Source organism: Hydra viridissima, unplaced genomic scaffold (assembly GCF_058129835.1).
Source record: "Hydra viridissima isolate aposymbiotic clone 2 unplaced genomic scaffold, HvirCarnegie_v1 scaffold_10, whole genome shotgun sequence".
NCBI lineage: Eukaryota > Metazoa > Cnidaria > Hydrozoa > Anthoathecata > Hydridae > Hydra > Hydra viridissima.
The window spans coordinates 13,237,650-13,259,308 of NW_028324309.1; the positions used below are offsets into that span (position 1 = coordinate 13,237,650).

The 21,659-nt window shown below is 26.7% G+C and overlaps 1 protein-coding gene across 3 annotated transcripts in view; it reads right to left on the reverse strand.

Moving 5' to 3' along the window:
• Positions 1–21,659, reverse strand: part of LOC145181404 (E3 ubiquitin-protein ligase UBR4-like) — a 50,390-nt gene that overhangs the window by 11,337 nt on the left and 17,394 nt on the right. Inside the window, exons 31-75 of one of the 3 annotated variants that reach the window (XM_090099897.1) lie at positions 21,437–21,630; positions 21,132–21,334; positions 20,842–21,046; positions 20,449–20,671; positions 20,042–20,219; positions 19,587–19,800; positions 18,992–19,133; positions 18,225–18,332; positions 17,303–17,424; positions 17,065–17,181; positions 16,774–16,966; positions 16,390–16,536; positions 14,289–14,509; positions 13,846–13,953; positions 11,660–11,779; positions 11,429–11,545; positions 10,894–10,989; positions 10,686–10,757; positions 8,551–8,622; positions 8,391–8,438; positions 8,114–8,199; positions 7,896–7,980; positions 7,495–7,573; positions 7,227–7,358; positions 6,938–7,079; positions 6,617–6,758; positions 6,435–6,520; positions 6,078–6,165; positions 5,277–5,405; positions 5,110–5,171; positions 4,936–4,996; positions 4,738–4,809; positions 4,463–4,569; positions 4,067–4,331; positions 3,371–3,859; positions 2,973–3,152; positions 2,804–2,888; positions 2,428–2,549; positions 2,085–2,315; positions 1,947–1,990; positions 1,658–1,799; positions 950–1,031; positions 561–657; positions 386–462; positions 124–172 (exon numbers count right to left, since the gene is read on the reverse strand). In XM_090099897.1, coding sequence (XP_089956023.1) covers positions 124–172; positions 386–462; positions 561–657; positions 950–1,031; positions 1,658–1,799; positions 1,947–1,990; positions 2,085–2,315; positions 2,428–2,549; positions 2,804–2,888; positions 2,973–3,152; positions 3,371–3,859; positions 4,067–4,331; positions 4,463–4,569; positions 4,738–4,809; positions 4,936–4,996; positions 5,110–5,171; positions 5,277–5,405; positions 6,078–6,165; positions 6,435–6,520; positions 6,617–6,758; positions 6,938–7,079; positions 7,227–7,358; positions 7,495–7,573; positions 7,896–7,980; positions 8,114–8,199; positions 8,391–8,438; positions 8,551–8,622; positions 10,686–10,757; positions 10,894–10,989; positions 11,429–11,545; positions 11,660–11,779; positions 13,846–13,953; positions 14,289–14,509; positions 16,390–16,536; positions 16,774–16,966; positions 17,065–17,181; positions 17,303–17,424; positions 18,225–18,332; positions 18,992–19,133; positions 19,587–19,800; positions 20,042–20,219; positions 20,449–20,671; positions 20,842–21,046; positions 21,132–21,334; positions 21,437–21,630 — 6,034 coding nt within the window. Of the gene's footprint in view, positions 1–123; positions 173–385; positions 463–560; positions 658–949; positions 1,032–1,657; positions 1,800–1,946; positions 1,991–2,084; positions 2,316–2,427; positions 2,550–2,803; positions 2,889–2,972; positions 3,153–3,370; positions 3,860–4,066; positions 4,332–4,462; positions 4,570–4,737; positions 4,810–4,935; positions 4,997–5,109; positions 5,172–5,276; positions 5,406–6,077; positions 6,166–6,434; positions 6,521–6,616; positions 6,759–6,937; positions 7,080–7,226; positions 7,359–7,494; positions 7,574–7,895; positions 7,981–8,113; positions 8,200–8,390; positions 8,439–8,550; positions 8,623–10,685; positions 10,758–10,893; positions 10,990–11,428; positions 11,546–11,647; positions 11,780–13,845; positions 13,954–14,288; positions 14,510–16,389; positions 16,537–16,773; positions 16,967–17,064; positions 17,182–17,302; positions 17,425–18,224; positions 18,333–18,991; positions 19,134–19,586; positions 19,801–20,041; positions 20,220–20,448; positions 20,672–20,841; positions 21,047–21,131; positions 21,335–21,436; positions 21,631–21,659 lie in introns of all 3 variants that reach the window. The other 2 variants (XM_090099896.1, XM_090099895.1) reach the window with 2 other exon arrangements.

Sequence of the window (21,659 nt, forward strand, 5' to 3'; positions counted from 1 at the left end):
TCACTTACTTAGAGATTTGATTCGTTTTCCGCAAATAGTAAATCATTAATTTGAACCCTTAAGATTCAAGTATTTTTTTGTATTTAAAGCAACCACAAAAAATAAAAAAATAAAAAGGCAAACCTTTTGAGAGCATCTATACAAGTTTTCATGAAGAACTTATCCTCTGTGCCTTAAAAGAATCAGTAAACAACTACATAGAGGAATTATCCATGTGTCTGGTTTTGAATAATTATACAAGGTTACAGGTGAACTTAGTGCTCCCATTTGAAACTACTGAAGATATTAAGCTGAGTATTGAATTGAGGGTAAGTTTTTCTTAAGTGAAGCACCTGTCTTTGATCACTCATTTATTCTTAGTAAATAATAAATATTCTCAATTCACCTGAATTCAGCTGTTCAAGAAGAGCTAACAATATGTCTTGGGTTTGATCAATCAACTTTGTGCGTTGAACCACCAATCTGTGTAATAAAAATAATGAAAGAATTTAAAATTTTTTTATAAAATTTAATTCTGAAACTGAATTAAAACTGAATCCAAAAAAATTTGCATTTCTCACTTTCTTAACGATAAGTAGCATTGGAGGACCTCAGCAACATACTTTCTTTGACAATGAAACTTAACTTCATTATCTTCCAAAAACGACTTCAATAAATCTAAGTGCACAAAAGAAATGATCAATTATCACAAACTACCAATAATAGCAGCAAAAAAAAATTACCATTTTGATTTGGTAACTTTTGATTCTTTTATAGCTTTTTGAAAAGAAAATCTTATTTTGAGTAAGTATATTTGCAAGAAAAAGAATATAGCATTTCAAAAACAATCATTATAAATTACAAATGATTCCAATCATTAAAAATCTTATTCTTGGATCTATACCTTTTTTTATCATTACAAAAAGATTATAATAACTTAAGACTTCTGATTAAGCTATAAATATCATACCAGCTAATGCAAAAAGAGAGAACCCTTGAGCAAGGTCTACATTTAAAGTTGAACGTTCCAATATAGTGAGGTGTTCTACTTCCTAAAAATTAACAAAGAATTTAGAAAAAAAACTTAATTTTTCTTTTCAATTTCTTTTAGAACTATTTATTTGTTATTTAATTATTATTATATTGTAATATACTCATAATTAATAATTAATTAAATTTTAATTATTAATTATGTAAATATATTAACTTTTTCTTCTCATTATACACCTCTCAGGCAGATGTAAAGGCTGGTAAATGGTCTTCAGGATAAATTTGACCTTTTTGCATAATAATGTGAATCAATTAATTTGGTAAGGTAGAACATACAGAATTTTATACCTACCTACCTACCTACCTACCTACCTACCTACCTACCTACCTACCTACCTACCTACCTACCTACCTACCTACCTACCAACCAACCAACCAACCAACCAACCAACCAACCAACCAACCAACCAACCAACCAACCAACCAACCAACCAACCAACCAACCAACCAACCAACCAACCAACCAACCAACATTCATACATACATACATACATACATACATACATACATACATACATACATACATACATACATACATACATACATACATACATACATACATACATACATAGAATTATTGAAAAACTAATAACTCTACTTAGGTGAAAAATGTAAGAAAACAAAATACCTGCACTATAAGTTGGCATAGCTTGTCTAATATTCCTGAGTTTGACATATATACTTTATATCCTGATCCACTAAGTATTTTTCTCAGAAGAGCCAAATACTCACTTGAATTTTCACCAGATGTTCTTAATTCACTTAAGTAACTATAAAGAAATAAAGAAATCGGTAGTAAGATACAATACTATACATACTATACTATATACAATATACTATATACAATATACTATATACAAGATACAATACTATAACGTTTTTTACAAACTAGAAATGATTTTAAAAGACAATCCCACCTCATTAGCAATTGTAGGAGCATATCTTTTCTCTGGCTGGATTGCTTTAAATTACAAAGATAAAATAAAAAACGAATACTAATAAGCAAAATATTTTCTAAAACACTGAGAAAAAAAAATTATAGATTAATCACTTACAAGAGTAATTTGTTCTAAGATACTACAGATAGATTGCCTTGTTGCTCTGGATGATGATGCAAATAAGAGCTTCTTCAACCAGCCACTATATTTTTTTTCAGAAGGTTGCTCTATTACATGTGAAGCTACTGATTTGTTTACTTTCCAATTTTGGAAAGTGTAATCACCTTTTAACCATTCCATAATGTTGATAGTAGGAGCAGGGTGATTAGATTTGTTAATTCGAATGACCTGATTTTTTTAAAAAAAAAAATGTTACAATTTTAAAAAATACACTTGTTATTTTTCCTTAGATTTTATTTCCTTCTTGGTTTTCTGAACTTAAGATTCTGAAAAGATTTACCTTTTTATTTGAAGCAGGTTTTGGCTTTACACAACTGTTGATAATCTCCAAACAAGGAAGAGTGATGGATTCAAGGACTTCTGTGCTGGGATTCTTCAAGGAATCAAGGAGCAACATAAACACTAAAAAGTAAAAATCTTTTAAAAATTGTCAAAATAACTCAAAAGGACAATAAAATGATTTATTTAATGTGAATGTAATAAAAAAAAAAAAAAAAATTTACATTAATGATTTTAAAATAGTTTTATTAATGATTAGACTTTTCTTGAATTAAAATATTTAACTAATAAATTATTATAATTAAGTGAATTATAAATCTATTTGTAATAAATATTATTGGAAATAAATACTTAGATAAATGACATTTTAAGCATACCACAAGATAGTCTTTGCTCCCACAAAACGTCGCTATTTGCAACTGATTGCCTTAGAAGTGAGAGCTCACTGCTCAAGGAAATGTTCTAAAACATAAAAAAATACTTATTAAATGCTCAATTTACCGCAATCTATTAAAAATGTTTTCTCAATTTATAAATGAAACTCACCGACATATTTGCAGCTTGTGATGACAGACATATCTTAATCCTTTCACAAATAATTTCATTAAGTGTTTCATTCGCTTTCTTGTTTTCAGAAGTAAGCTTTATGAGAAGAGTTCTAGCAAGTGCAACAAGTTCTTTTTTCTCCAACTGTAAATTGTGTGTTACAAGTTCTTGAAGGCAGCCCTAAAAGTTGTTTTACATAAACTTAAATGTTTAAAAATTGGCATGAAAAAAGTACTGAAAAAAGAACTGCTATATTTTTATATATTTTCTAATTTTAAATTAAATATCCAATTACATCAAATTTAAAATTTAAAATTACAGTTACATCAAAACAAAAACAGAAGAGTTCCATGAAAGCAAAAAGAAAAAATTTGCTTCAAAAATACAATAAAAATTACTTGTGTTAATAAACACTCATGGGCTGATTCAATAGTTGATAATGCTCTGAGAATAGTTAAGCAATGGTGAACTGTAGATAAGGCGCATCCATAACATTTACCAACTCTAGGTAAATTCTCAACTTGCTTATCAAATAAAACAACTTCTTCAGAAACACCACTGAATGATGGCAAGCGATAAAACTGAGGCTTATCATGTAAACTAGAGGGTGATGAAACAACTTCAGGTGTTAAATACATTGCTTGTGATAATGCTTCTTGTTGCTTCATATCGTATTGCAGAAGTTCCTTTCTCAATGCTGTTACAGTTTGCGTTGCTTTGCTCATATTATCAAAAGACGCTTTACACTCAATACAATATAGTTGAGCAACACCTTGGATGGAACGTTTGATTGATGTCATAGTAACAGGTGCAGTTGAAGGAGTCTGGGTATTAGTGGATAGAGGAGAAACATTCCACACTAAAGCTTTATCTGTAGGTAATTCATCCTAAAATATGGTTACCAAAAGTCTGTTAATAACTTAAAATTTTTTTAATACTCAAAGCCCAAATTTTATGAGATTTGAGTTTTAAAAAAATTTCAAAAACAAGTGTTTAAAAAATGTTTTACAGACACTGAAGTTGATATACTTAAAATGGTTTATAGGCATTTAATTTGATATAGATAAAACTAAAAAAAAAAAAATGACATGGACCTCTGTACTGTTTTGGGTACCATCACTGTTTGCTCTCAAAAGACTTTCTAACATTTGCCGGTGGCCAGTAAGAGCTTGGTAGTATTGATCTGCTTTTTCCAGTGCACCATTAACTGCTTTCAATGCCTTCTGCCTTTCTTCTTCATTGTTTATGGTCTCAACAGTACAGCAAGAATGTGCACTGAGTACAAACTCAAACTTTGCATATTTGCAAAAACCACATAACGTACATAAAAAAGGATCTCTTTCATCATAGTTGATTGCCCTGGAAAAATAATATATGTTAAATTTCATTTTTAAACACCTAATAATATCCTCCAGTTTGTAAACAGAAAAAATGGATAAAAGTACTAAAGGATTTCATAAAGTATTTAACACAGCATTGCAAGAATCTACCTGCACTTATGACACTGGTAGACATTCTCCCCACAGTTTCCACAAATGCCAGGATGTGCTGGTACTGATGCACTACATCGTGGACACTGAAGACTTTCAGCAGAAAACTAAAAACAATCAAAATAGTATTTAATTGACAACAAAAAAGATATGAAATATAATAACAAACCATTTACTAAGTGTCACAAAAATGTACATATTTTAAATAGAAAATGAAAGCAACTATAAAAAATCTTTGATTATGTTTCTTTTAAAAAAAAATGTGAAAATCATGCCTGCACATTGTCATAAAATGATGAAAACTCAATCATCAGATTGCATGCAGTGATTGGAAATGCAAACTCAACCTAAACAAAGTTTTAAGACAATTAAATTAAAAACAATCTTTAGAGAATACTTTTATCTAACAATACTTTTTTAGAAAACTATAAATTTATATATATTTTTTTAGATATTTAAAAACTATAACATACTTTGACATCAGTTTGACCTTGGGTTAGGAAGACTTTCTTTGCTTTTTGCCATATCCCACTTCTAACATTGTAAAAATGACAAAAAACTTCTAACATTGTAAAAATGACAAAAAAAACATAAAATGTGAAAACAAAAAAAAATTTCAAAGTTTTTTTAATAAAAAAGGACCATACTTTTTAAGTTCAACAACAGATGGAACCAGTTTGTTATTATAAAAGATGACCATACTTTTTACCTAGATATAAAAACATAATATCTCTAAAATAAAGAAAGGTTTGCAGAACTGTAAATAAACATACAGAAAATAAAATTTAAATTAAATTATATGTAGAAATTGCACCATTTTAGCTCTTTTGATATCAGAAACCTTCAACATTATCTTGGATATTGTGTGATTGGTTGAAAGTTTAATAAGTTGCGATTTTGGTGTATAGCGTATGTCTGATTTAACTGAGGACAATTTGTAGCTCTAATAACAAAACAAAAATACACACACAAAAAAAACTCATAAACCAGAAAAAAACAATAAAGAATGTGATTAATTGAAAGTTAAATGATATAAGAACCATGATATAATTAAAGGTTCTTGTAGTATTTATTGGAATTAAAAAACTCATTATATAATATACATAATACATAATTATATGCAGAAGGTTTTTAAAATATTTGCAGAATAGTGGGACTTCAAGTTAAACATAATAATCAAAATGTTAAAAATACTTTTAAAATATTTCAAAAAAAAAAAAAAAAATTTAAATAACCCAAAACTATTGTTTTACACCATTGAATTATTGTTTCTAACTAACACCTGTTCAATATGCCAAAAGTTTCTTACAAACAAACTGTTTTGATTGCTTATTGTTTTCATGAAATAACCAAAAAGAATTCTATGTAATAATTATTAGCCTTACATTCTGTTTCTTATATTCTGACTTGGTTATCATTAGATGCAAAATTCCAAGTGTTTGAATATATAAGTGAAAATTCTGGTATTTGAATATTTTAATGTGTTTAAATAAAATTCCAGGTATTTAAATATTTAAGATTTAGCACCTGATTATTCTAGAAAATGTAAACCAGTAAAGGTAAAGGAAAAAAATTATGTATAAATAATTTCAATGGTAATTGCAATGTCACTTACATTAAATGCCACCTCAGGATTATTACATACAGCACAAGGATCACTTTCCAAATAATAACCTTCTAATTCAACAGAGTTGCAAAGTTTTCTAAAGTGTAAAAAAAAGGAGAACTGTGAAAGAATTAGCTTTAAAGTAAAATAAAATATAATCCCCTGTCCCCCAGCCATATGGGCCATAAACTCAGAGTACATATGATTTATCATAAAAATGTATTATTTGTAATTGCAATTCATTCTGCCCTACACTAAATCTAGTAAAAAGCAAAACTGATAAAGAAAGCTTGCTTAAAATAGTAAGAGAATATCTATGATTTCCATGGATAAAAAATTTATACTAAAAGGTTATGATATTACTACCTATACAAACTGGCATTAGGATGATTCATAAGAACTGTGTTGGCTTCATGTAACAAGGACATGACTGTAGTGCCAATGTTTGTTACCTAAATATAAAGGTATCAACAATTCATTTAGAATAAAACTGGATACTTCAGTAAAGATAAAGCACCTGCAATACAGTGATCATAAAATCAACATACATTTTTGTATCTCATTGTTTTTATAGTAAAAAATCCGAGAAGATCAGTAAATTGAGTAGCTCGATGTCCACAACTTGGTATAACATTCCATAATGTCCACATCAGTTCAGTCAAACCAACTTGTTGATCAACATCAATGTTCCTTAAATATTTTTATGAATTATCACTGACATAATGTTATTAGGTTTGCTCTGACTGCAGAAAATTACATTTAATACATGCTTTTTCATTTAAACAAATGTAACTAATGCATAAATATCAAAAAGTTAATATACTTTGCATGTATCTATCATTGTATGTAGATAAAATAAAAACACTTACAAAAATATTGAATGAATAAGACCATGAACTTTCCAACGCAACTGTGATGAGTTTGATTCCAAAAGAAAACTCTTAATGAACAATAGCATTATTGTCCCATAGCAACGAGAAAAGACAAGTTTTATTAATTCCACTGAAAGATCTAAAAAAAAGTTTATAGAAATAAAAAAAAAACTTTTTTTAAATAGTGAACTTAAATAAAAATAACTAATATAAAAATAATAGAACATTTTTAAGAACAGTATAGTAATTATATTGCTTGTTCAATAAGTAAAAATAAAATAATTACTTTTGCATTTTATTTCTTTTTTGTCTTCTTTACTATGTGGTAAACTAAGAGCCATGAAAATAAGCTCAATTATTTTTGATGATATATGCTCATCCAATTGGTAACTGGCCTCCATTAGGAATGGTAAAATTGCTAAAAATATTACAAAAAGAGTAATTAGCATTAAACAGATACAGAGTTTCATGTAAAACCTGACATTTTTAAGTGTGTAATCTAGAGATTTAACTTGGCAAAATATATAAAATGTCTTTGAATGGTTATTACATACCATATTCTTTCTTGCAAAACAATAACCAATTTTCATTTCTAACAGTAGCAATGTCAATACATGCACTTATCTGCTCAGTCTAAAAAGTTTAAAGGATTTGCAAAAATTTTAGCAACAAAAATATTTTTTATATAACTCTTTTGAAAAATCATTAAGAAATAAAAACTCTTCAAACATAAAACATATAAATAAAGAGTAATCAAGTGTAAGAGTTTAAATTCATTTTTTAATACTAAACCCTTTAAGTTCATTTTATAATACTAAACTTTAACTTTGTAATACTAACATAAACTCTTAATTTTGATTAGTCTTATATAAGCATTTTTCTATGTAAATTTATACAGCCTAACTAAACAAGATCCAGCATTTGACAAAAAAAATGAAGAAATCATGATAAATACCAGTGTAACAGTTTCTTCATAAGTAAGTGAAATATTTTTTGGAGTATTTTCATCACTAGCTATTCCAACCAGTTGTAACACTGATCTGTTATAAAAAAGAAAATTTGGTGCAACATCTATAAAATGCTAATTTTAGTTAAATACAACAATATCAAAATCTAACCAAAAAATTTAGAACTCTCTAAATAAGCTAAGGTTAAAGACTATGAAATTCTTACTTTAGGCATGCAAGATGGGAACGTATATTGTGCAGGTCTTTAACAAAGCGATATTTTTCCTTTGTTCCACACAATGCCAGTAGTAACTTAAAACCACAAAAAAAGTCTGATACTCAGTAATAGGAATATCAAAACTAATGCAATCAATAATAAAAGAATTTTTCTTTTTTTTTACTTTGCAACTTAAGTAATTTTTTAATGTCAAGTTAAAAAAAGATATCAAAAAAAAAAAAAAGCCATAAAAAAAAAGGCATAAAGAAAACTTTAAAAAATTCACCTTTCGAACTTGTCTCCTAACAAATGGTGCATGAGAAATCATCATGTACTAAATAGAAAAGAAAGGTCAATTTTGGACATTTTTAAAAACAAACAAAAAAATTTAAAATGCGTCAGTGAAAGATTTAAAAGCTACATTTAATATAAAATGTAGTAACAACCTCACACAGCACAAACACCCAATCTTTACTGAAACAACTTTCAACGGTAGCAACATCTATCAGCTTGTGAATCTAAAATCAAAGTTAAGTTTTCAACTTTTATAAATTTTACAATATCTTCAGAACATAAAAAACAGGCAAATTACCATTATACAGTTATCATTCACCATGAATTAACAGAAATTTGCTGAAATGATTTACTCAAACCTTATTATTTTAGTATTATACAGTTATCATTCACCATGAATTAACAGAAATTTGCTGAAATGATTTACTCAAACCTTATTATTTTAGTATTATACAGTTATCATTCACCATGAATTAACAGAAATTTGCTGAAATGATTTACTCAAACCTTATTATTTTAGTATTATACAGTTATCATTCACCATGAATTAACAGAAATTTGCTGAAATGATTTACTCAAACCTTATTATTTTAGTATTATACAGTTATCATTCACCATGAATTAACAGAAATTTGCTGAAATGATTTACTCAAACCTTATTATTTTAGTATTATACAGTTATCATTCACCATGAATTAACAGAAATTTGCTGAAATGATTTACTCAAACCTTATTATTTTAGTATTATAAAAAAAAAATTTTTTACAATTAATATTATGCCATAAGATACAAATAAAGAAGCTTTTAAACAAACTAAGAGTATGATTAGGTGCTTTACTTTACTTAACCTTAAGGGTGTTTTACCTTAAGGGTGTTTTACTTTACCTTAAGGGTGCTTTACTTTACCTTAAGGGTGTTTTACTTTATCTTAAGGGTGTTTTACCTTAGGTGTTTTACCTTAGGTGTACTTTAGTTTAAGGGTAGGTTACTTATTTTGACGGTTTTTATATACATTTTTTTTAAAATTGTTTTTGACAAAAACATAGAGTAATTAATTTTTCAAAAAACGTAATATATTTAATGAGTATTTATTTTGGCAAAACTCTCATGGTGGCATAATTTCTTTGTTTTTTTAATGCAGATTGAAAAGGGTTATATATAAAGAATTTCTTAGAATTAGAAACAATGAAGAGGTTAAGAGGATACGTTTATTTGTTGAAGATTTTACATCTTTTTTAAGATATCAGATCTTTATCAAAAGCCTGGATCATCACTGACAAACAATTGATGAAGTTATTTTGTTGCTTTCATTTTGATATTCTTATCATTCAACTCAAGATTTTGATATTCTTGTTATTGTATTCAACTCGAGATATATCTTTTTGAAAGCCAAACATCATTTGTAGGCAATTCAAAATTGTAGACAATATGAAATGTTGAAATTATAAAAATAACATACATTTTTGTATCTTATAGCTTTCATAGTAAAAAATCCATGCAGACAGTGAGAATTAATTTTAAGTAATACTTCCTTTTAGTTTAAATTTAATACTCTTGTATAAAATTTTAGGATTAAATAAAGGGTAATAAAAACAAATAACAGTGTTATTTATTCAATGAAAAGACAAACGAAAAGATTTTTTTAACTAACATGACTAAAAGCATGATGGTTTTAGCTATTTTTATTTAAAAAATGATGGTTGGTACTTTTTTGAGAAAAAAATCAAAACAAAGAAGAAACAAAAAATATTTCTTTTCTTATTTTAGTAATAAAAAAAAATTCAAACATAGGATCATCATTTTTTCTAAATATCTTAAATTTATATTTAAATTTTTGCATGACTCTATATGCAAAAGTTTTTTTTTTTTTTGCACAAAGAACATATCAAAAAATTATCTCACTAACAAATGACCAAGGTGTAATAAAGTGCTTTCCAAATGTCTGAAATAAAACCTGGTTTTTTTGCAAGTCTAAAAATTCAATAATGTAAGAAAGCTAAAGTCAAGAGTCTGGTTTCGGTGTAAAATTAAGTGATTTAGATTTTATTCATTTTTGTGCATTTTTGAAATTTGTTTAGTTTCAAAAGATACATAAGTTCTATTTCATTTACATAAGTTCTATTACATAAGGTCTATTTTATTTACATAAATTCTATTTCATTTGTTCTAAAAAATTCATTAATAAATTTAAACTGTTAAAAATAAATTACCATGCTTTAAAGAATCCAAATAAATAATTTTTTTATCCATTACAAAAAAAAAAAAAAGTCTCAGTAAATGGGATTACCTGATAAGGCATTCTCAAAACCATTTCAGAAACAAGCTGAGGAAAAGCTTCAAACAAATCAACAGCATGACTCTAAGTTAATAAAGATATGAATTAAGGAAAAAAACTTCATTAGCTTTTTTTTTATTCATGCAGATTTTCAATTACAAAGCGAAATGAAAATGTAAATTAAATTTTTATGGAAACATTTTCAAATAACAATTTTTACCTTCACATATTGTTCCATAAAGAAAGGCATCATGTCAGGAGTGGGATGCAATGCTTTAGCTTTTAACAATAATGTTGTTTCAGAAGTATTATCATCCTAAATTATTAAATTATTATAAATTGCTATAAACTATTACAAATTATTATAAACTATTATAAACTATTATAAACTATTATAAACTATTATAAATTATTATAAACTATTATAAACTATTATAAATTATTATAAATTATTATAAATTGTTATAAATTGTTACAAACTATTACAAATTATTATAAAATATTATAAATTATTACAAATTATTATAAATTATTATAAACTATTATAAACTAATATAAATTATTATAAACTATTACAAATTATTATAAATTATTATAAATTATTATAAACTATTATAAACTATTATAAACTATTATAAACTATTATAAACTATTATAAATTATTATAAATTATTACAAACTATTATAAATTATTACAAACTATTATAAACTATTATAAACTATTATAGATTGTTATAAATATTAACAAATTTAACCTCTGTGGCACTTTGCGACTTCCAGTATGAAAGAAGACTTTTAAGCAAGCACAAACAGTATTCAACTAAACCAAGTTCTTGCAAAACTGTTGCAACATATGCATCAAAAGATGAGCTCTGAAATACAAACAAAGTAAATAAAAAATTTACATTATCTCTCATATGCGAATACTAAATTTATAGCAATATTATTTTAATATTGCTTTCAAAAACATATACCATATTTATAACCTTTTCTCCTACATTTCCTTGTTTGTTAGCATTGCAGCGTGACATAAGAACACTCAGAAATCTCATTAAGACCAGCTGCACCTCACTGGATGCAGTTCTAGTAGGAATACTTGAATCAGTCTAGATAAAAATATTCATCAAACAACAGTGAAAAACATGTAAAAAAAAAAAAAAAAAAAAGCAAGTTTATTCAAGAAACCTGATGATACCTTCTTCTAAGGAAACAAAAATTTGAAACAAAATTTGAAAAGCAACTTTGTGAACTTTGTTTGTCATTTCCAAATTCATACAGACAATCACATTAGTAAAATATTTTTAGACGACAAAAAAATTATTTTCTGAGAAGTTTTTTATTGTTGCATCAATAAAATCCAAACAATTGGAAAAATTTGCTATATGTTAGAAAAAAATTCTTTTATTCTAATAAATGAAGCAAATGCAGGTGCAATTGTTACTTGTCTTATTCATAGATAAGCTGTCTTTGCTGTTTAAATTGACATCTAAATAGTTCTTCAATGCCTCTATACCATGGGCATTCCAATGAACTTTTGGGATTATTCTTGAATTATAGAATTGTACAATTGGTATTAATATTTGAAAAATCTGAGACAGGGTTTTATTTGATGGTCCTACGCTTTTATGTTGTTCCTTTTAAGTAGAACACACTCCCATCAAAATTTCAAAAAGCAAAAAGCATTTATGTTTGGGAGTAGTTAAAGTGCTTCAATCTTTAGAAACTGTTGTAAAATTTGACAAATTAAGAATAAATTTTAAAATACTTTTCATTTCTGTATTATGTCACATGTCACAGTAAATATTATGAGCTCATATGAACAAGCAAACTCTAATTAAAGCAATTAAATACAACCTCTAAATAAACATAGAAAAATTCAAGAAACTTGAAAATTGAACAAACTATATTTTTGAGAATGTAACTATTGTCATGCTACATTATTTTAAATTTTTGATTCAAAATATGAACTTTAATGTTAATTAATAATTCTTGAGTTCTCTACCAAAGGTTGCTTTCAACTGTCTGGATAGGTTCAATAATTTTCTTTCAAAATTGGTAGCAGGAACTGGAACTGGGATTCATCACAGGGACAAAGTACAAAATACATCACTCATTTATCATACCAACACAAAAATTCATCCATGAGGATTAATTTCAGAGGATTCATGAGGATTAATTTCAGAGGATTCATCCATGAGGATTAATTTCAGAGGATTAGTGTTTTGCATAATTGTTTACTACTTTCAACAACTTTTACCATCTCTGATGCTTGTTTGAAATCTTCATTCCTTAATTAAGGATCAACATTAAAAAATATATTAGGAGGTTAACTTAATTTTGAGAGTTTTTTAAAATTTTAAAAATAACCATAAATTTTAAATTCAAATATGATTTAAGCATTTTAAATTATAATTTAGCAATTGATCTTGAAAATTTAGAATAATTTATTTAGTAAATTTGAACAAAAAATTATTTTTTTTTTAACCAAATTTATTTGTGGCTCATGCTATAATACATTATCATAGCATCAGCCACAAATAAATCATCCAATCTGGATGATTAATTTGTGGCTCATGCTATAATAATGTATCAGATATCTGTTCATCAAATTGGAAAATTACGTAAAAATATAAAATAAAAACAATTATAAAATTAGTTTTAAGCTTGCAACAACATGGCTGTCAGTGTCACTATCTGCAAAAAGCCTAAGAGCTCAAATAACAAGGATAATGATAAAAAAATTATGATGCCTCAGGGTACCTTTAAAAAAAAAAAAAACTTTTTAATACAATAAGGTTGGCCTGAAATACTAAAAAATGTTATCATCATTGAGCTGCCTCTAAATTTTGTCCATAATTTTGCTCATATTTGCTAGCAATTACTTTTATATATAGAATAGGAGGATAGAGCTCATTTCAATTCTGTTTTTTTTTAAAGCAATCAGATTTTTATTCTCATGTTATTACCATGGGAATGCACAAGATTTGAACACCTTCCCAGGTGCTTACTTTTAAGAATTTTTTGTAATTTTTTCCAAATGATTTTGGATACAAAGAAAAAACACATTTGTTGGAGGTTGATAATTAAATAACAAAATTTATGATTTTTAAGTATATTAAAATCTTAAATATTTTAGTCATATTTTAAATATAAAATTAAATACACAACATGCCTGAAGTTTTACTTGCAGAGGATTTATACAGGCCACAATAATTCTCCGTAGAACAGCTTTGTCTTCTTCTCTTTCTACCATTAAATTTGAGCATAACATTAACATGACCTAAAATAATTGAAGAGTGATATTTGAAGAGAATGAATATTTAAAAACTAATTTTTGATAATACTTAACCTAAACCTTAAGACTTAAAAGATTCAGTCTAAAAGGTTAAAATATTCACCAATGAACAAAAATGACTCAGTAATAAACATTAAATCAACAAATTAAGCAACAAATTAATCTTGATAATTTCTTACAACCATAAAAGATCTTGGATTTATATAATATACACAAATACACAAAATGCTTTGAGTTTTTTTGTAAAGTACTCATCATTTTTAAATAAAATCTACTTAACAACTCACTACTTTATGTTAAACTTTTTTTGTTTTAGTTACCTGCAAAAACGGAATAGCTTGTAAACCATCTAACTCCAGAAGATACGGAATTTTTGCTTCAAATATTTCTAACAATTGAGACCACAGAGCACTAAATTTTAGACCTACGTTACCACCCACTAAAAGATTTGGTCCTTCAATGTAATTAGGAGACTCAGATATAGAACCCTGCCCATCAGATAAATCTCCTTGTTCTAAAGGTGTTTCATCTACAGATGCATCTAAAACAAATAAACACAGTTTTGAAAAAAGCTGCACAATCAGTATTATATGATAAATGAGATCACATTAGCTCTTTTAAACTACTAATAAAATAACTTTTACTAGCTCAGGTCTTTGGTTCATCTCATTAACTTATAGACATTCTGAAATTTACTCTTCAGAGCGCTATTTTAATAAAGATGGTAATTCTGCTACAGGCCACTTCACTCAAGTAGGTTTACCTTCATGTAGCTTTAAAGTTACAGGTTTTTCTTATAGATTTTTTTTTTGATAAAAAACAAAATAAAGTTGAAAAAATAATAAGATACAGTACAAAAGTGGTGTTCATAAGTATTTTTACTTATAGTTTTTACTTAAAAAAAGTATTAACGGAAGGGGGAGATCATTTATTTTTTATTAAAAGTACATTAGTGACATTCTGATATAGTATAAAATTTTTTTTGGTCTTTGCATTAAAATAATTTAAATAACTATTCTTTGATTTTGCTCAGGTCAAAAGCATTTTTACTTTCAATTATATTAGTTCATGATATTTATAATCATATTAATCAATAATTGAAAGCATGATTGAGGCGTTGAACCTTAAGTTTGAAGATTAATTAGTTTGTCTAAATTTGCATAATTTTCCATTTTTGGTGTAAAGCTGTAAATCAAATCCTTTTTGTTAGTATATCTTTCTTCTTTAACTTGGTGATCAAGCTCCTCCCATAAATTTTCAATGGGATTTATGTCAAGCCTTTGGTTAGGCCAGAGAAGAGAACCAATTTTTTGCATCATTGAAGGGTGTTTAGGATCATTATCCTATTGGAAACACCATCACTAATACAATTTTGCTTTGACATATGGTAACATATGAACTTTTATCAAATTGATCTAATATTTGGCATCCATAATGCTTTCATTTTTGAATTAATGGCCCTACACAATTACAGGAAAAACATTCCCACACCATGCCACCACTATCTCCATGTTTTATGGTTGGTACAGTGTACCAAGGGCCTTTTCTTTGGTTTTTTAGATGCCTAGCATACTTACTACCATCAGATGAAAACATATTGTATTAACTTTCATCACTCCACAACACTTTGCTCTGATCTTGTTTAATGCAGTGTAAATACTTTGGGTGAATTTTACACTAGCTAGCCAGTTTTTTGAAATCAATGTTTTTGAATAGGGCATCTTCAAAATAAATTTTCATCTTATAAACATCTTTTCACATTTGAATCAGATATTTTTATTTCAAAATATTTGGCATATTCAGAAATAATAAAGCTTCAATTTTTGAATTCAGCATAGCTGACAATCATTACTTTCAGTAATTTTTCTTACTTGATCAGATCTTTGTTTTTTTTCTTAAGTTTCCCTGCTTTTACCTTGATCCATGCACATACAAGCTCTTTGGATACTCCAATTTGATGAACATTTACTTTTCAAGTACAAAGATTTTCGCCTATATTCCTTGTGCTTTTTCTATTTTTGAATATAACTTTAATAATTTTCAATGAAATTAGCTGAAAAATAGTCTATGTAAAGATAAAATTTCAAACAAAAATTAAGAATAGAAATACTTGTGAACTCACCTTTTCAAAAAAAAAAAAAATGTTAAAAAAAACTGAATCCAATTATATACTGAGAAGTTTTACCTATCAAAACTATATTTGTATGGTGTACATTCCATAGAAAAGAGTGGTTTAATTATTTTCTGTTGAAAATTTATTCAAAAAAAAAAAAATAATAATAGTAAAAATATTTTTGACTACTACTGCATGTATAAGCACCTCGTAGTAATAATTAAAATATTAAAAAATTTATACCAAAAAGTTCAAACTAGTTATTAAACTTTTGAATTTGTTCAAAAAATCAAATATTTTATGTTTACCTTGCACAATGTTTCTATCAAACTGTTCATTAGTGGAAGCCTCAGGTGGAGTGCTTTTACTTTCCTGTTGTGTTTCCTCATTGGTGTCATTTTCTTCGTCATTTTGCAAACTCAGTGCAAGAGCAATTTCCATCATAGCATTATCATCTTAAACATAAAAATATCTTTTTATTAACTTGAAAAAAATTTTTTTGGCTACTATACCAGCATTGAGAAGAATGTTCAGATGCTGAGATGCATGGAAGATGTTGAGATGCATGGAAAATGTTGTGATGCATGGAAGATAAAAAATTAAAGGGAATTTGTTTTTTTAAAAAGTTTTCAATAGCAAATATAAAATTTCCAAAAAGAATTTAACTAGTTATTTAAAAATAAAATTCAAACCATCAATGAGCATCTGAAGATCACCATCATCGATATCACCTTCATCATCAATCATCTCCATATCTTCTATGTCATCTTCCTCTTCAATTTCCTCTTCAACATGATCAGTATTATCTACAGCCACTGTCAGTGAAGTTTCTAAACCATTAGCTTTAACCTCAACTTTTTCAAGAGAAGGAGAGAGATCTTCTTTCTGAAAAAAAAAAAAAAAAAAAAAAAAAAGATAAATAACCAAATTACATTTTAGCTGTCAAACTGTTTGCATTTAGCAAATAATTTAAAAAGAAAGACCTTATTTTCTTTTGCAGTTATAGGAACATCATTAGATTCAACTTGTTTTACATGCGTCTGTCGCAGAAGTAATGCTTTTGTAAGACCACGCTTGGCAGCAAAGCTTATCATCTGATCCTAAAACAATTTAGTTAAATTTTTTCTTTTTTTGAAAAAAATTATTAAGCATTGCAAATTGAAGGGAAAATTAATTTAAAACTAATTTTTTATCATTTCAAAGTTTCTTTTCTTATCTTACTTTTACAAGCAGCAATTCAAAAATCAGCTGAGACATTGCATTCTTGTATTTTGTATCACCGAGCATTATTGAGAAAATTAATCCAACAAGAACCTCTACAGTATTTTCCATATGCCAAGAGTCTGAAATACAAATATCACATTCAAAATAAAATAAACCTTGCAATTTTTCAGTTTTTTGGTCTTTCTCTTTTTATTTATATATATATATATATATATATATATATATATATATATATATATATATATATATATATATATATATATAAAAATAAAAAGAGAGAGAGACCAAAAAATATGGATATCATTAAGAAATGGGAGTGTATGACACAAATAAATTTTTTAATTATGAAAAACAACTTTAATAAATTTAAATTTATAGCAGTAAAAGAAACTACCATAATGGAGTTTTTTACATTATTTATAAACTTGTAAAACCTAATATATTATAATTCATCATTTAGAAACAATTCAAACATTTGATGATTGCATTGCTTCTAGATAATGAATCATAATATATTAGGTTTTATATTTTAAGATTTCAGATTATTCTATTATTATATGACTGAAACTGTTTGCCACAAACCTTTTTTTAAGTTTATTTCAAAAATATTAAAAATCAAAAAATTATAAACATATTAAATGCAAGACTTTCTCTAACATAAACTTGAAACCACAGAAGCATTGTTAATATTAATAGCAAAGCATCAGAAAAACATTTAATGGAAATATCAACCTGAGTTCTAACAAAATTCAATAATTAAATATTCAATCAACATGCTAAAAAAAAATTTAATTAAAAAAATATAAAACTATATTTACAAATGTAAAAAGTAAAATGATTTTAAAATGTTTAAGTTAGAACTGTTCAAGCCAATTTTCCGAACTTTCTCTTCAATTCATAACGAAAAAATAAAATTCACCTTGATAATTTGCATTGGAATTTTTTTCAGAAGAACAATTTTCATAAAGCTTCCAAAATTTTCTTAGTAATGCTTTTGCAAATTTATCTGCTTGTTCACCACTTGAAGCTAAATGTAAAGTGTAATAATGGAATAATAATTTCTTTCCAGGAAAAAAAAAATCAATTTTTCAAAGTCTATATCAAATCTATATGAATTTTAAAGAGATTTCATAAGATTCCTATAGAATTTAAAATCTTTAGAAAATATATAGGATTCTGAAGAACTTTTCGTCCTGGGATAAAACAAACTAAAAGTAATATAATTTTAAAAAATAACTACCCTATATACCGGTGTATAAGTCAACTCCCGGTGTATAAGTCATTTCATTTTTTAACTGGAAAGTGTACTAAGGTGGAAATTACACCTCAACATTTACATTTTTCATAAAGTTTTATGAAAAATGTAAATGTTGAGGTGTAATTGTCACCAATTTAGTCTTCTTTTACTCTTAACCAACGTTTTTGATTCATTCTAAATAGCTAAAAGTTTTGACTTATACACCATTATGTATGATAATTAAAACTATTAAACTTTAAAATAATACATAGATCTAAAATACTATATATTTAAAATAATGAATGTATATAAAACTTAGGATTTTGATTATCCTAAACAACCAGCTAAAAAAGGCTTCTTTTATTGACTACCAGTTACTTTACAATGCTTGTTTAGGTTAGTTTAAAATAGTGAAGAAGTATTTAATAAAAAAAAAAAAAAGTACAAACCTTCAACAAACTTCACAAGATTATCTGCTTGAGTTTCTCCAACAAATGATCCAATGTTAAGTACCATTTCAAATGCATCCATATCCAAATTTTCTTTACTGATTTCAAAAATCTTCATCATGTGAGTAATCAAGATCTCATCCTATTGCAATTTTAAAATCATTTAGTGAGATTAATTTTTTTAAAAACATTATACTCTTGGTTAGGAACCTGGTACACAACCAAACTTACATCAAATTAAATTTGATTATGTGCAAGACTCAAAAAACCTAATGACTAATTACCTAATGCTAACTAATACTTCTAATACTGCCAGTCTTAGTTAAAGAGTTACCTTTCCTAGTACATTACAAAAAGTACTAGGACGTATTTTTTTTAAAAACGTTAAATTTTAAATAAAAATATAGTAAGGAATAAATGTTTTGTAGGAAATTGCAATAAAAAAAAACTATTTTGACAGTATAATGTTTTAAATATCTAAAGGATACAGAAAAACTGATAGAGCTATTAAGTTAACTTTTTGAAAACAAAGAAATAATTGAAATTAACAAAAAAATAAATTTGAAAACAAACATGAAATTAATAATTACTTTACCTTTTTAACTTGATATTTTCCTTCACCTGGGTACAAATTTTTAAGGAGCAGATGAGTTTGGTAACCTATTGCAGAAAAATTTTCTTGCAGCTGAGGGTCAACTGTAAAAAGTTTGCTTGATATATTAGAGAGCGTATCAAACACTGTTAAAATTTTGCTTCCATCAACAACTTTAAGAAGTTTGTTCATAGCAGAAAGCAAGGATGTAAGCAAACTAAAATAATATAGTTACGTATTTATAGAGCTTTTTATTTATACTGGAATAAGCAATAAGTTCTTTAAATACATAAAACTTTTTCAAATTTGCAACTATATTTTTAAAGTTCTGTTACAAATTTGAATTGTATACATTTGTGTATTTAACTTTTAATAGATAAACTTATTAATCAACAAACTTGATAAACATTTATGGTTTTCATCAATGCACTTTGTAAACATAAAAAAAAACTATTTACAGTTCAGACTGAGAGCTTTGATACTTTGGTGTTACTAACAACTCCTGAGAACTAGATGGAGTTTCTGTAGCAGCTGGTGCAGCATTTTCATCAACTAAATTGAATTCTTCTTTAGTTTTAGTATATACTTTAATTGAATCAACGATGCTAACACCATAAGGATCAGTAGATGGACCAACTAAAAAAAACTCATTATAAGAAAATTTTTGAAAGCCCAAATAATAATAAGGATTCTAAGTAATAAAATTTTTACAGAAAGATTAAAGTCTTGTGACATAAATTAGAATTTTTAACTACATTTTTATTTATGTATTAAAAGTAACATTCCCCCCCCCCCCCCCCATTAGAATTAAGCATTCTGAATACCCTTTAAATATTCTAATCAATGCAAAAAATGGAAAGATTACATGTTACAGTAAATGCGTTTTTCTCTAAGCATATATTTGATTCTTCTCTAGTAAATGGTATATCAAACCATCGGTTCTTTACTGATCTCAGATATATTACACGACCAAAGATATCCACATACTGAGGTGAGCGCTCCATTGATTGGACACCAACTTGCAATCGAATACCAACAACCACATTTGATAAGTTTGTGTTATATATTTCAATCTTAAATCCAGAGGGCTGAAAAAACCAAGAGAACTCCTCATTATAGATATAGATCTAACAGAGCATAGAATTTGAACAAAGAAGAAATTAATTTGTACACTATAAAATTGAAGTAACAGTATCTTCTCTAGATGTTTATGAGAACAAAACATTATAACAACAAAACTTTACATATATTGTGGTACCTTTGTATTTGCTATATACATTCCTGTGGTATTTAATCGATTTTTTACTTGATTCTTGTTATAAATATGCAAAATATCTTCCCCACCAAACTCTACATCATTTGTTAAATGACAAGATTCAAAGAAATCTACTGGGAACTTTTCTGTTATTTTCTTACTTTCTTGCTTTTTCTCCTTATTTACGAGTCGTTCTGTGAAATGAGTGCTGAAATCAAATATATAGTAAATATATGCATATTAAGATTAAATAAACTTTAAGACTTATTCATCAAGCCATTTATTAAACACACCTTTTAAATAAGTTTTCTGGAGGTTTTAAGAACTGAATGATATCTTGGTTAGCATTATAAATACGAAGGCTGCCATCATCTAGTAAAACAATGAGTGTTGTGCACTCAGTAACACTTGGTCCATGACCTTCAATGGTTGAGTGATGATGGCATACAGCACTCAAAACCTTGACTGATTTTGATATACTTTTGACTTCTTGAATCTTTTTTTAAGCAAAGAAAAAAAAATTAAATAATAAAAATTTGGTCAGTTTTGAAGATTAAAAGTATAAATTTGACTTCAGAATCATAAAAAAAAAACATACAATAACTTTATCTGGTTTCACAGCTAGCATAATCACATTGCCAGTATTCTGCTGAGTGCAATGAAGCAGTCCAACTTGTCCAGGAACCTCATTCCATTGGACTAATGGAGATGACAAAGCAATTGGGGAGTCAATAAGAAAAAGCTTTGTAAAGGAGAGTAAACTTTTGTCCAAACAACCAAAGAAAGACAAGCCTAAATAAATTTAATAAACACAGATTTAA